The sequence below is a fragment of the Struthio camelus genome, chromosome 1 (genome assembly GCF_040807025.1).
Source record: "Struthio camelus isolate bStrCam1 chromosome 1, bStrCam1.hap1, whole genome shotgun sequence".
Classification (NCBI taxonomy): Eukaryota; Metazoa; Chordata; class Aves; order Struthioniformes; family Struthionidae; genus Struthio; species Struthio camelus.
The window spans coordinates 135,487,176-135,501,912 of record NC_090942.1 but is presented as its reverse complement, the minus strand read 5'-3'; the positions used below and the strand labels follow the sequence as shown (position 1 = coordinate 135,501,912).

Below are 14,737 nucleotides of genomic sequence, written 5' to 3'. Positions count from 1 at the left end.
CCATAAAAATGTCTCTCTTCTGCAGGTTGTTTACCTCAAGGATTGGTAACAGCCAAACGTGTCTCCTTTGAGTCTTCTAGCATGCCCGCATTTCGTTTTTCCTCCTGTTGATTTGAGTACTTTAAACACTTGCTTTGTTCTCTATTGTAGGTCATGGGTTATATGGGACATTTGAAATGTTGTCCTCCTGGAGAAAAACTAGAGAAGACCAACATGTTAAAGAGAGAACTGCAGCCGTATTTGCAGACTCCATGCTCTCGTTTTCTCTCACCACTGCCATGTACCTGGTCACTTTTGGAATAGGGGCCAGTCCCTTCACTAACATTGAAGCAGCCAGGATTTTCTGCTGCAATTCCTGTATTGCAATTTTCTTCAACTACCTCTATGTACTCTCCTTTTATGGTTCCAGCCTGGTGTTTACTGGCTACATAGAAAACAACTACCAGCATAGTATCTTCTGTAGAAAGGTACCAAAGCCAGAGGTATTGCAAGAGAAGCCTGCATGGTATAGGTTTCTTCTGACAGCCAAATTCAGTGAGGACACAACGGATTCAGAGGAAACAAACACTTACGAAAGTCATCTTTTGGTGTGGTTCCTTAAACGCTATTATTGTGACTGGATAACAAACACTTACGTCAAGCCTTTTGTAGTTCTCTTTTACCTGGTTTATATTTCCTTTGCCTTAATGGGCTACCTGCAGGTCAGTGAAGGGTCAGACCTTAGTAACATCGTAGCAACTGCAACACGAACCATTGAGTATACTACTGCCCAGCAAAAGTATTTCAGTAACTACAGCCCGGTCATTGGGTTTTATATCTATGAGTCAATAGAGTACTGGAACACCAGTGTTCAAGAGGATGTGCTAGAGTATACCAAGGGGTTTGTGAGGATATCTTGGTTTGAAAGCTACTTAAATTATCTTAGGAAACTCAACATATCTACTGGATTGCCCAAGAAAAATTTCACTGATATGTTGAGGAACTCTTTCCTGAAAGCCCCTCAATTTGCCCATTTTACAGAGGATATCATCTTTTCCAAGAAATACAACAACGAAGTCGATGTAGTGGCCTCCAGGATGTTCTTGGTGGCCAAGACAATGGAAACCAAGAGGGAAGAACTTTATGACCTCCTGGAAACCCTGAGGAAGCTCTCTCTCACCTCCAAGGTGAAATTCATTGTTTTCAATCCATCATTTGTGTACATGGATCGTTACGCCTCTTCAGTGGGAGCCCCCTTACAAAACTCCTGCATCAGTGCTTTATTTCTGCTCTTCTTCTCTGCATTCCTGGTGGCAGATTCTCTGATCAATGTCTGGCTCACTCTAACTGTTGCCTCAGTTGAGTTTGGAGTTATAGGTTTTATGACCTTGTGGAAAGTGGAACTAGATTGTATTTCTGTGTTGTGCTTAATTTACGGAATTAATTATACAATTGACAACTGTGCTCCACTGTTATCAACCTTTGTCCTGGGCAAAGAGTTCACAAGAACTAAATGGGTGAAAAATGCCCTGGAAGTGCATGGGGTAGCTATTTTGCAGAGCTACCTCTGCTATATTGTTGGTCTGATTCCTCTTGCAGCTGTGCCTTCAAATCTGACCCGTACACTGTTCAGGTGCTTGTTTTTAATAGCATTAGTCACCTTCTTTCACTGCTTTGCCATTTTACCTGTGATACTGACTTTCCTGCCACCATCCAAGAAGAAGAGGAAAGAGAAGAAGAATCCTGAAAACCGTGAGGAAATAGAGTGTGTTGAAATGGTGGATATGGATAGCACCCGAGTGGTTGACCAAATCACAACAGTCTAACTTGTTTGTTTGCTGTTTATTACACGAGGTCTTACTGAGAGAAAAAGAAATCAGTATTGGCTAAATGTTTGGGGAGGGGAAGAGGTTTAGGGGGGGTTTCACCTTCTAAGCTAAATCCAGGAATACTCAAAATGATGGGAGGAAGGAAGAAAAAATCCAGGGCGGGGGATTGTTCCTTGGTTGGCTCCCTTAGCAGGTATTATGAGAGAATTTGCACACGCATGCAAAGAGAGGGTGAACTTTAGAGGCATGAATTAAGATCTAATGAGCAAAGTTGGGTTACTAAGCAGCATTCTGCGTTGTCTGTACTGCAGGTAGTGCAATTACTGTTGCTAAACCCGATCAGATCGAAAGGTCAACTGTCAAGGCTGGAGTAGCACTAAGTGTTCGCTGGATGTAAAGGCTTTACAAACTTTCTGCACAGCAATAACTCAAGTCAGTGAGTCAGCTCTTATAGGTCTTAGCCATCACATTTAATTTTTCTTTTCTCCCCTAATCTAAACATTTATGCAAGACTGTATAACAGCAAACTGTACTGGGAAAGAAGGCAGTATGCAGCAACCAAACACTTTCAAAACACTTTTATGTTATAAATCACCTTATTTTTCCTAGAAATATCATTATTTTAAAATGTAAATCATCCCCTAGAACATTTTTAATCATGGTTTTATAGCTGTTTGTTTTTCTTATAAAAACAAAAAGAACAAAAAAAAGAACAAAAAAAATCCCAGTGACTCTGTCACTCTAGAAAATATATAATTCTATTTTATAAGTGTCTCACTAGTAGTTAAACAAGTAATTTGCTTTACGAACTGTAATTTTGCTAGCACTCTACTAGCACATGCCAGTGGATCTAGCAGCAGACAGAAGATGGTGTACTGAATATTTCAGCACCAAAATCCATGACACAAACCTCAAATACTTAAATGTCATCAAGGGAGTGAATGTTAGGGCTCTTTAATAAGAGTCTATTTCAGGCCATTCACTGGTAATGGACACTAAGAGGATTAGTGGGTAGTTTTGCGTAATGTATAACTTTTACTTAATCCCTCAATCTTCCTAGAGTACCTGTAAAGCAATAGACCTTACAGCTATGGGCTCTTCCAAGAGACAGTAGACATATGACAGTAGAGTGTCATATGTAACAAACTGAAGGAAGGGACCGCAATTTAACAAGTTTAGCTATGCCCCCAAAGAGCCTATATCAACGGGATCTATTGAAAGCATTACATTAGAGGGAAAGAAAAAATTAAAAAGATTACCTTACTGAATCTTTTTGGAGCTGTGAGTTCTTATTCAATGATTGTGTCAGCATCTGTGATGTGGAGTAATGCAGACGAAGAAGCATCTCTTTTCTCCTCCACCCTCTCCATCCTCAAGAACTACAGACTGCATTCTGGGAAGGCTTTATTATGAGGCAGAGCCCCAATGAGGATGCATAAGCCAATTGTACTGATCTTGCTGAGAGTATTCCAATTATGTGTCACCCACTAAAATCCAGCCGCGGGAAGCTAGCTCGTGTGTCAGGTGTTCTATTGAACATATGGCTATTTCAACCAGACTCCTTCTTACAACTTGTCCAGAAAGTAGGAGTTCTTGAAAAGTTTTCAGCAGTTGGCACAGTGTTTGCCTCATTCACAGTATATGAAGGTCTAATGGATATTGCAGGAGCCATGTAGCTCAGCCCAGTGAGAGTGCTTTGGCTCAGGAGGCTGCCTGAGTTACATGGACAGTGTTTAGTGCATCTGTGATAGCAAACCTGGGCTATGCTGCATCCTGTGAAACCTCCCTTTAGCATCAATTCCAAGTGAGCCCCAGATGCACTGTGCAAAATCCTCAAATGCCACCTTGTGAATGTTAATTTTCAAGAAAAGGATACTACCAAAGCTTCTTCCCTAGCAGAAAATAAGATAGCCAGATATTTTGCCCTCAAGCAAAACGTTACATACCGACTAGCAAAACAAGTTTGCAATGCAGCTGCCAACATTTGCTTACCCCAGATAGCTCTCTTCCCTTTCCAGAGGAGAAAAAATTTTGTATCCAGGAATGCAGGGGCTCTTTGCTTGAACAACATCAAATGGAGTACCAGCTGAGGAGCTACAACAACTTGGCAGAAATCAGATGGACACCCTCAAGACAGTCAAATGAATGAGAGCTGAGGGAAAAGATCTGTTTCCCCTGTTTGCTTTAGACTCGGGCATAGGGCTACATTTTTGCAGCCAGAAATAATTCCTCAAATATATGTTCCATTGCAGACTTTCTGTGACAGTCATTAGGTCCTTACGTAACAATCACCCTATGTCCCAGCTGTTCAGCAGGCAGCTGTGGTGGCTTTTAAATTTCTGAGCGTATTAACAAATCAGCTGAGTGTTTCAAAGAAATAGTAAACTACTTTTGACAGCAGCAGCCTACTGGGTTGTTGTTTCTACTTGGAAATGGGAGATGTGTGAAAGAGGTTGTTTGTACACTGCAGAGAGGAATGCGTGTCAAACACTGATTTTGCACCTCTGCTATCCCTGATGCCATCATCTACAACCACCAGACGCAGGGATGTCTATGATAAACCTCCTTACATCTAATTGAAATGCATAAATAGGAGTGTCTTTAAAGAGATGCCCAAAAATGAGCTTGTAGTTCACAGATCTCTTATTAAATCTCAGCATGTGAGGTCTTCTGAGATCTCCGATACAGGTGATAAAACCAGTGACAAAATTTCTCTGCGATCTCCAGACCTGTTGGAAAACTGATGTAGAGGCGTTCCTAAGATGACGTGCCACAGTCGTGCTTGGGCCTCCACAGAAATCAGGGTTAGAAGACATCTAGTCAGTCCCCTTGCCCCAGGGCAGAGCCAGCTGTACTTAAATCGTTGCTGAAGGATATTTGTCTCTCCCATTCTTAGAAATCTTTATAAAAGCAGATTCCTGAACTTCCCCTGGCAATTTATTCCAGGAATTTATTTATTCCTTACCAGTAGTTGCTGTTCTTCCGAGGACTGGCAGAGGAACAGGGACTGTGCCCATGTCCATGCAAAGAAGGCCAGGGCAGGGAAGCACTTTCTAAAGCCCCTCAACTCTCACAGAAAAACCCAAAACAGAAATAGAAACAACTTATGTAGCTTTCTCACGTTTCACCTCAAGCTGTTACTCCATTCCCCACTTTCAGGCTTGATGAGGTAAAACCATAAAAACGCCGACAGTGTACTTAACCGAGCTTCATCATTTTATGCCTGAATCCTGATATATCTGAGATACACCAAATATTCCATCTGTACAGGTAGCTTGACTACGTCAACATGTACCAGAAACTGCATGTTCTCCAGACTATGCTAAACCCACTTTGGCCTTCCTCCCCTTTGGCTCTTTTCTCTGGAGTAATTATTTTCACCAAAGTCAATTGATATTCATTGCATCAACTGATTAGTGGGTGCAAATATCATGCTCTGTTCTTGGTCCAAAGCACTCTAAATGACTAACTGTGCATAAGATTTTACCCTTACTGATAAACCTCCTTTTCAGAAGGCTACCTATGTTTAAGCACTTTTTGTCATACTCGTAAGTGGTTTTTTAGCCCAGGTTTAACTGTGGTTTGTCTGCAATATAAATGACCCAATTTTTGCATAAACTCAGTGAGTAATGTAGTATTATACATTGTCAGGCACCGACTAAAAATGAACAGCCAAAATTTTAGCTAAGGCTAACAAGAATGTGAAAGACTGTGGCTCTCTGAGCACACAGATCAGCTACAAACATTAAAATTTCCAAACCGTAAAGTATGGAAGAAAAAAATGAAAAGAGAAAAGCTAGTATAGCTGGAATAATTTCACTGTAAAAATTAACTGATGAAGCCAGAATTTTCTGCCCAAAGCTTTAAGTGGGAATGTTCCAATCAGATTAAAATTAGAGCTGTGAAGGCTGAGACAAACCTGTCTGGCAAAGAGAAGGAGCTGCTTTTCCAAAGAAAAGCAAACACACTCATCATGGTCAACTGCATGAACCTGGAGGGAAAACAATACCAAAGTGGCTTGAGGTTACTTTAAAATATATGAGGATTCACATCTGCTCTCAGAAGCTTTCTGAGCCAGCACTGATTTTACGTAAAATGTACACTGTAAATTGAAAGGTATATTTTAAAATGCTTCTCAAGGCTAACTGTCCTCCTGTGAGCCACCAAATCCCACTTCAACCAGCAGCTTGTTTAGTTGCATTAAAAGAAAAAATCAAAATCGAGTGGCTGGACAAAATTCAGGAGAGTCAGAACTAGAGATCATGACTTCCTCTTTGAACAGTGGGAAAGTAGGAAAAGGCTTTTCTTTAGCACGTGCCTCTGTAAGACAGCTGGTTATTTCAAAACTCAGCAAATTAATAGTTTTCCCATTTCTTAAGTTGGGAAATAGACACAGAATTTTGGGGGGGACTAGGCAAAGGAAGCAGAGAATATGAGTTAGGACTTGGGTTTGCTACAGACCTCGCACTGCTCTAATTACCCTAGCGTGGACGGGAGGCTGGAGCCAGGAGCGGAGCACGAGAAGGAAAGGGGCCGATCTGCCGTTACTTGCTGCGGGAAGCCAGAGCGAAGTGCACGGCTATCGCATGCTACCGCTGGGCCGCTGCATGTAAGAAATCCTGTTCACACACAGCTACTCATCTGTGCCAAATTATTAAAACGCTTATGTGTTTCGCTGAAGCAGAGCTCACATGGTAAGGCACAAGCCCAATGGGAAGCTGCTTTTTTAAAGACCCTCAGCAGAAAGGATTACCCACAACCTTTTTCTCCCTTACGTTCATGCCTATCAAGACCCAGTTCTATACAAATCGAATTGTACGGTTAGCTACATATGGGCAAAGTATTTCTTCTTTGCTTGAATACTTACATTTATCACTCCAGCTATTTGTCATTTATTGACTTTTAAATATTTTGGAAGAAGTAAGCATTCCCATGGTACACGCAGCTCTGATGAGAATGGGGAGAGCAGCGCCGACCCCAGCCCATTGCAGGCGCGAGGGCAAACTCAGCCCACCCTCTCCCCTCTCCAACCGGGCCAGGGAACGGGGAGCTTTAGATCCAAATTCTGGTCTGTGCGCCTGGGGAGCCCTTGTGAAACCCACTCCCTGCCAGGAAAGTGCAAGAGAGAGCCTTTTTTTGAGAAGGGCATGGGCCCAGGAGGTGATTCGAAGAGGTATTCCTGCCTGCCGCACTTGAGTTTGGGCAGAGCAACGTTTCTGTGGATGCGTCCTGCACCCCGTAGTGGTCCCGAGACACCCGCACCTGACACAGCCTCCTGCCTGAAGAGAGGGGCACCTCAGTATTTACATGCGGCTACGTGGGGCACTTACTGCTTAGACAAGAATTAGTCCAATACGGTTGGCGTTCTAAAAGGCATCACCTTTTTTAGTTTGGGGGGAAAAAATCAATCTAAATAACTCTAAGTTATTTAAGCTCCAAGAAGTCTTAATCTGTGCGTCAAATAAATGGCTTGCAAGATTTCAGGGGTTTTCGTTTTGGCTTTTTTAACCTATTTTTACTATTTTTGTATTAATTTAGGGAAGAAAATTGTATAATGAATCTCAATGTATAGCATAAGCCTAAAATAAAATGGCTGTCTCTCTCTTTGCTTCCTGTGCTCCCAACCTGCTACAGAATTCCCATTTCCTCATCTAGTCAGCAAACTGATAAATTGTCTGGCCTAACCCAGCTAATGAGGCTGTGTATCCTCTCTGACTCCCCTTAGAGAGCGACGGCTGAACAGTTCAAGGACACCTGCAGCAGCTCAAGGCCAGCAGTGTCCCAAAGATGAAGCCCACGCTGCTTCCCCAGTAGCTCCTCTTGCCCCATCCTGCACTCTGCTCAGCAGCAAGCGCAGGGAAAATGCATTCACCTCATATGCATTTGTCCTCACGTTCATGGGATCCAAGTGCTTTTCTTTGTTTTTCCTAGCATATCCAGCAGCAGAAACACAGCTGCCCAAGCAGGCTAACCAAAGGTTAAGATAAAAACCTGCAACTGAGTGATGGTTTGGGTAGCTCCAAAATCTAGGTTTGTGGGATTACACGAGAACCAGACCTCTACCAGGACTGCCAGAAATATTGCTATTAAGTATTTCCTTACCAACACCTTAGCATCCGCAAAGTTATAAAACGCTGATCAAGACGCACCTCTCCGTCTGCATGGTAGAGCTGAGGTCACTGCCCAGGGTCCACCTATAGGTCCTTCGTCCTCTCCCCACACCCATGCAGGCCACCCATTCGCACCTTCTCCCAGGGCTTTGAGGGAGGTGAGGCTTCCTGGAGAAGCAAACCACCACACTGAGTGACAAGCGGATTTGTTACGGTTGCTCTGTCACACCTGGTTGCAGCAATGAGATAAAAATGAGTTTACTCAAAAGAGCAAGTGACGGACCCACGGACCCAAGCCCAAGTCAGGGTGAACAGCAGGAGGCCTGAGAGCTAGGGAGCTCTTGGCTGCCAGCAGCACTTGTCGAGGCTTTCAGCCACTCTGGTTTCATGGAAAGTTGGAGTCTGGAGTTTATAGGTAACTTCCACTGCCTGTTATGGTTTCTGACTTGGTCCCTTCCAGTCATGCTTTGTTATGTTGCCCTATATTCAGGATTCACAAGCACTGACGGCAGAAATTCTGGCTGAAACAGACAATCAAATTATATTCATTTTCTAATTGCTAATCTAATGTGAGAGAGGCTGCATCTCAATATCATTCAGGAGCTCAAAGAGCAACAGTCCTGTGCAAGGCCAGCATGCCTCGCTGGTCTGCATTAGCGAAAGCTGTTCATGTAGTTCTCCATAGGTGTGACTTACCAAAATTAGGCTAAATGCCCAAGCAATACATTTTATTCTGAAAAATAACCCTCTCATCTGCATGTGTACCTTTAGAACACAGGCGTATTAAGTCTCCTTTCTAGGTCACCAGGGAATTCAAGTGAGCCCAACAAATGTTCACAAACAGCATGTTTAAACGGTGCATGCAATTCCTACACTGCTGCATACCAACCAGAATATTTTAATTCCAAAATACCACATTTAGTCATTTGTACAATTAGCTTGCAAGGATGAACTAGGCAAGATTACTAATTCCACACACTTGAGTGTGCTCACATTTACATTCATCCTTTAAACGTTGCTTGCACGTGTATAGGTTAATGGCAGCACAGAACTTATGAGGAGAACTGTATTTGTTTTGCTGATTTAAGTTTCATGGCGCAGAATAACTGAAACATATGCCAACCATCTAGCTATAGAGAAGAGGGGAATAAGACATCTAACAATTCAACAGCAGAAATAAAAGCACACTTTTAAGTTTACAAACAAATGGATATAAAAGACACGTGCTTTAAAGAGCCTAATAGCTGGCAAATCCAGAGTAGATGCAATAGAATGTGCTTTAAATGAATGCAAAGTATTCTATTCTGATTCTCTTCGGCCACATTAAATCCCTTTAAACATGCTCTACTGTGTGAACATTCATACTTTTGAGCAGGATTGACATTAATGTTCCTAGAAACTACCAAATTGCAAAGGTGACGTTTGCTAGAAACAAAATTTTAAATGCATATAAACAAATCGATGCCAGAAAATATATGGCACAAAAAAGTATGCCTTTACATGCTGATTAAATTTCATAATAAACAATTTGTTCACTGATACTACAAGTAAATATTATCTTATATTTGGCAGCTGTATTCAGGAAAATTATATGCCCCACTAATATATATTGTGCATACACTCCCATACCAATTACGTATAGTGCATAGACCCAGTTCAAGTTGGCTCTATATAAAGAGGAAGAAAAGCCAACCCAGAAATGTAGTCAAAAGTTGGTAGGAAGACTGTTTTAGCTGTCCTAATAGTAATGAATCAGCAGGAGTGGAGCAACAGAGAAGTTATTGAGTTTAAGCACAAAGAAGCTAGCTGCAGAAATTCAGAACTGTCAGGAAAGGAAAATAAACAGTTTTTATTGTGTCAGGTGAATGGGAGAGAAAATATAAAAACTGCTGAGTTGCAAAGGCAAAGGAGTGAAAATGAAGAGTGAGCAAAATTATTTGAGTGTGTGTAAGATTTGCAGCTCTGACGTATACTAAGGTTGTCTAAATAGGACCAGGGCTTTTCACATATGGAAAATGAAAATTCACAGCTGCCTCCTTACATGAATTCAAATATAGATTCAGTACTTCATTGCTTTGGAATAAAATGTGGATATTATTCATAAAAGAGTCTGGATCTCAGTGCTGGAGATTTGTGCATGAAATACATACAATACCATACAGAATCAGAGAGCAATCAGATGCTTGCTGGTTTATTACTTACTGAAAATAACAAATGGACCCTCAGTCTCTTTGACTGATATTCTTACTTAGAGAAAAAGAGCTGACTTGTAACTTTTTTGAAACAGTCACACATTCCTGATAAAATACTCATGTGCTGGAAGGATTTCTTTTTCTTGTAAGCTGTGTTCTGTTTTCTTTCTGGACAAAGTGAGCCCTGCGACACACTTCCTATGGCGGGAAGTGAGAAATACCAGCTCTCTTAAGGTGATTCTTGAGTCAAGAACATCTGCAATTGAATTTTCTCTCCTTTCCTCTCAGCATGCTGTTGTGAGCTGTTCCAGACTTGCCTATTCACAGTGTTACGTAACTCAGGATACCGTACCTCTCTGGCAGCAGGAGAGGTGGGACTCTGCTGAATCTCACCCGGTACTGGCTTCAGAGGCAGTGGTCCCACTATGATTTCAGGATTATTCCTGTTTGGTAGCCCGTTGATGGGAGTCATTTCAGCCAATAGCTCAGATCTTACCGGGAGAGCCCCTGCAACAGCTGTGACAGGACAGCCAAAGACGTTTTGGTGCTCTGCCACACCTTCGATATATATGAGTGACGTGACCTATGGATAGGTCTGGAAAGGAGAAATATTCAAAACTTAATGTCAGCACATCATATTATAGTTTATATCCCCATCCGCGTGTATATTAGACAGCAAATTTCTAGTATAGAACTTGCAGAAACAGGGAGACGAGAAAAAAGAGACAGAGACAGAGACAGAGAGAATAACATTTAAACTACCCATTTGACACTCTGCAAATCTCTTTAGCAAGGGAGCAATTACTGCCTTGCAGCCAAGGATGATACTAAGCCTGAAGAAACTAACTTACAAGAAAAGGTTAAAAGGATCAGGCTTAGAAAGGGGAAATTCAGAGTTGAGATACAAGACTTTAGAACTATGAAAGAGTAAAAACTATGAAAAAGATTTGTAACATTATAATAGAGTTCCTTTTTCCTCAGCTTGTATTTCAAAAGGCAAGATCTCAGAATATAAAATGTCTAAAGTGGGCAGAAAATAATAAATTTAGGGTGAATGTTTCACAGGTAGAAATAACAAATACATACTGGAAATGGAAAAATCAAGAGAGACAAAAAGTCAACTCCGATCAGAAACATCTAGATTTACTGTAGAGAATGCCATAAAAGCCTGCATAGAAAAACTTTCAGATGTACTCACAGCCCTGAAGGACTCTTCAGGTGGTCTTTTCCAGCATCAGGCTGAAAATAAGGTAAGAGTTTCAAATTATTGACACCTACAACCAATAGAGCTTTAAACTGTGGTGCCTGGCTAAGGGAGAAATGGAAAAAATGATGGGAAAAATACTTTAATAAATAACTCTTTTGTACATCAGTGTCTCTCCACAGACCTCTCAGGGGTTATTGCTACTAAGCCTTGCTGAAAATGCAGCCCATCATGTTCCAAATGACCATTTTCCTCTGCACCTCAAAGCCAAGGGCTGAGTTTAGTTTTGTGAGACAGTTCCCTGCGGCAGAGGGAAGCTCTGACGATGCCTGGCTGACCAGGAGTCCAGGACACAGGGCCGGCTGTGACTGAGCACTGATCATCACAGGTTTAATGAGAAACAACCCAGACTCTAGCCACTGCAAGGGCAAAGCATTTAATTACTCTTTCATCGGAGAGAAATGTAAAAGAGGGCATTCGTATTTTTAATGTTCTTTCAAAGCTTACCAAAAAAATTGGCCACTACTTAGGCTTACAAGAAAAATTGGTACTCCACAGGTATGCTAGCATGTAGACATGCTCTGGATGCCATCCATGTATACTTAGGCTTGCACTTTTCCAGTACTTGGTAACCCTCAGCCTTTGGCTTCGTGCCATGCAACCTGTCTGAGATTCATACTGCAGGCTTTATTGAGATACCTGTTTGGTGAAAGAGATTTTATTCAGATTAAACAAATATTTTTAGGTATGAATTGTTTTATTCTCCCCAAAAGGTTTATCCTACCTACCATCTCTATCCCCTGTTAGTGCATTTGGAAATGAAAGGGGTGACAGCAGGAAGAGGACGACAATTGTAAAACAAGTAAAAGTCCTTTTACTTTTACTAGGTGACAGCTGATTTTGCAAGGCTCAATCAACAGTGATTTGGGGATGCTCATTTTCCACTACCAACTTTTCTAAAATTGCTTGATATTCTAATTCTAAGCCAGGAAGAACTGTGCGTTTTCAATATTCCTACATGACAGAGCAAATAGAGTACAACAGTTGGCTCGAAAACATGTTGCTCTGTAGAAAAAAACATTGGAAAGGGGAGGAGAGGAGGAGAGAATTGCTTGTTTTAAGATCTGCAGCAGAAAATATTGGCTTTTAATTAAAAAAATAATTGAGAGATTTTTCCGTTGTTCGGATGGGAAAGAAAATGAATCAAAGAAACAGAAGAAGAATGCACTTTGAACATGAGATTTTCTGTCAAAAGAGGACTTAGGAAGATACTTCATTTTTTAACAAGTCTCACCTGAGTATCCCAAATTTGAAGCATATAGACTCAGTTACAAAAATTCTGGCCAGATTAACTTACGTTATTCACAAGTCTGCACGAGCTGCAATGAAGATGAGAGGCTTCTGTGCAGGAGGAGAGAGGCAGAAGGTGAGCTGAGAAAAGATGTATCTTTTCTGACTTACTTCTGTAATGCCTCAGCCTTGTCATGGACCCAGGTAACATTGGTGTGTCCTGTGTCAAAGCAATGGGGTGTCTGGGTTTGGATTTAATCGCTTCATGAAGGAGTAAAGCGGCACTTTACCCACCAAGCTTATTTCAAATTGCTGCTGAGTGGAAGGAAGGTATTGAGCTCTAACTCCATCAGTAGAGGAAAATGGGAAAGGTGAGCAGCAAGCAAGCAGCACTTATGAGGAAAGCAATAGCAAATGCAAACAATGGGAAACCTGGTATGTGGTAGAAACACAGACCTGAATGCAGGATCTGCTAAATGTTACCAAAAACTCTCTCATTTAGAAAAAAGAACATGTTGTAGGGAAAGATTTTTAAAGCCCTAAACCTCTTTACAGTTCTAAGTTAAGAACCTGTCACCTGCTGCTCTGTAGTGCCCTGGTGCTCACGCACCATTCAGATAGATAATCCATAAAAATCTGTAGAGAATTCAAAAAAACAGAAAAAAAGATTTGCTTCAAATAGGCCAAATAGAATACAAAAATGATTTCCAGCAAATAGTTTTATCAACTCTAAATGTGAAGGTAAGGTATCTACATTCAAGCTTTCTGAAGAGAATTAGAGAGAATGAATGTGAAAAAGTGCATAGAGTGCAATTTAAAGAAGCAAGCAAGCAAATCATGACCAGAGTATGTCTATAAAACCTTGGCAGTTGACCTTCACTGGGGGAGGATGGTAAGTGGTTTGGAGAACCAGCACCTCATCAAGTGATCGAGCATTATTTTACCCCTATCAAAATATGAACCAGCTCTTCAGGTAAAAACTGATCATTCAAGGTTTGTCCACTTGCCTGCTCTCAGCGAGCATGAAAAAGAACATATTCCCAAATGAACCTGTGGTCTCTGCTGACTTGATTACTTTAGATATATATTTCTGTAACTGCTAAGGGGAAAAAAATCAGAAATAAAAATGCTCCGAAGCTTTAACACTTTTTCTTTTCTCGAGAATCTATCCCACCCCTCCCATGAGCTTCTTCTTTTGCTATGTCAGACTTCTCTTAATGAAATTCCCTGCTTTCAGCCAATTGGCTCCAGAGCTCCCCGAACACTCTCTTGCAATTGTAAGCACTCAGGGGTTCCACTAAAAGGGTGGCTGGATGCAGCTTCAGGACTAATTGTCTCCTATGAGTTACAGAATTATGCACCAACAGCTAAAAGGACACAATTACAAGGTGAACTCTTGTGACACACACTGTGTAATGTCATACAATCAAATGCAATGTTTAGTAAACATGAACCTCTTTGTCATTTTGTATTTATTTATACAGGTTTCAAAAATAAAGCACACATTTAAAAATATTGCTTTTCTCCACCGTGTCTCTGCAGCATTATGCAACTTCCCCAAAATGCCAAGGGGTAGGCAACAACTCAGTCAGTGCCTAGGGGAGCAGGCAATGACTAGCGAGGAATATGCAATGACTATTTGATTGAATTACACCTGCCGAAAGAGAGCTACAGCCTTTCAGAGGAGGCGGGGAGGAAAGGAACAACTTACCAAAGGTTAGTTAGGAACTGCCTGGCTGGGAAAAACAAATTTCTGCAGATGTAGGAACCTTAACTAGGTCATGGCTTAAAAGCCTGCATTTCTCCAGCAACATGTTTATGGCCCATTGTATCTGTAATGAAACTCTGAGGCATATCTAACTCCTGGATTCTCTCCTTGGCCTCCAAGCTCTCATGGAAACGAGAGGAAAAGGGAAGAAAAACTGTGTTGCCAACAAATACAGAGCACACTCCCTTCCGTTGGCATGAACTGGAGGAAGCCGCACAAAGGACGAGGAAGCAGCGGTTCCTGCGAGGAGCCCAGTTTGCGCGAGTCAGCCTGGCGGACGCCTGCACCCTGCAGCACCCGCCCGTCCAGCTGCGACCCAGGGGGATCTCCAAGGGGTTAATGCTCTCCTCCGTGGGAAAAGTTTC

At 41.7% G+C, this 14,737-nt stretch overlaps 1 protein-coding gene across 2 annotated transcripts in view; it reads left to right on the top strand.

Annotated features, from left to right (window-relative positions):
* Positions 1 to 14,257, top strand: part of PTCHD1 (patched domain containing 1) — a 48,319-nt gene extending 34,062 nt beyond the window's left edge. For both annotated transcript variants that reach the window (XM_068917842.1, XM_068917841.1), the window contains one exon: positions 151 to 14,257. In XM_068917842.1, coding sequence (XP_068773943.1) covers positions 151 to 1,805 — 1,655 coding nt within the window. In that variant the 3' untranslated portion in view covers positions 1,806 to 14,257. The remainder of the gene's footprint in view (positions 1 to 150) is intronic.
* The last annotated feature ends 480 nt before the right edge of the window (positions 14,258 to 14,737 follow it).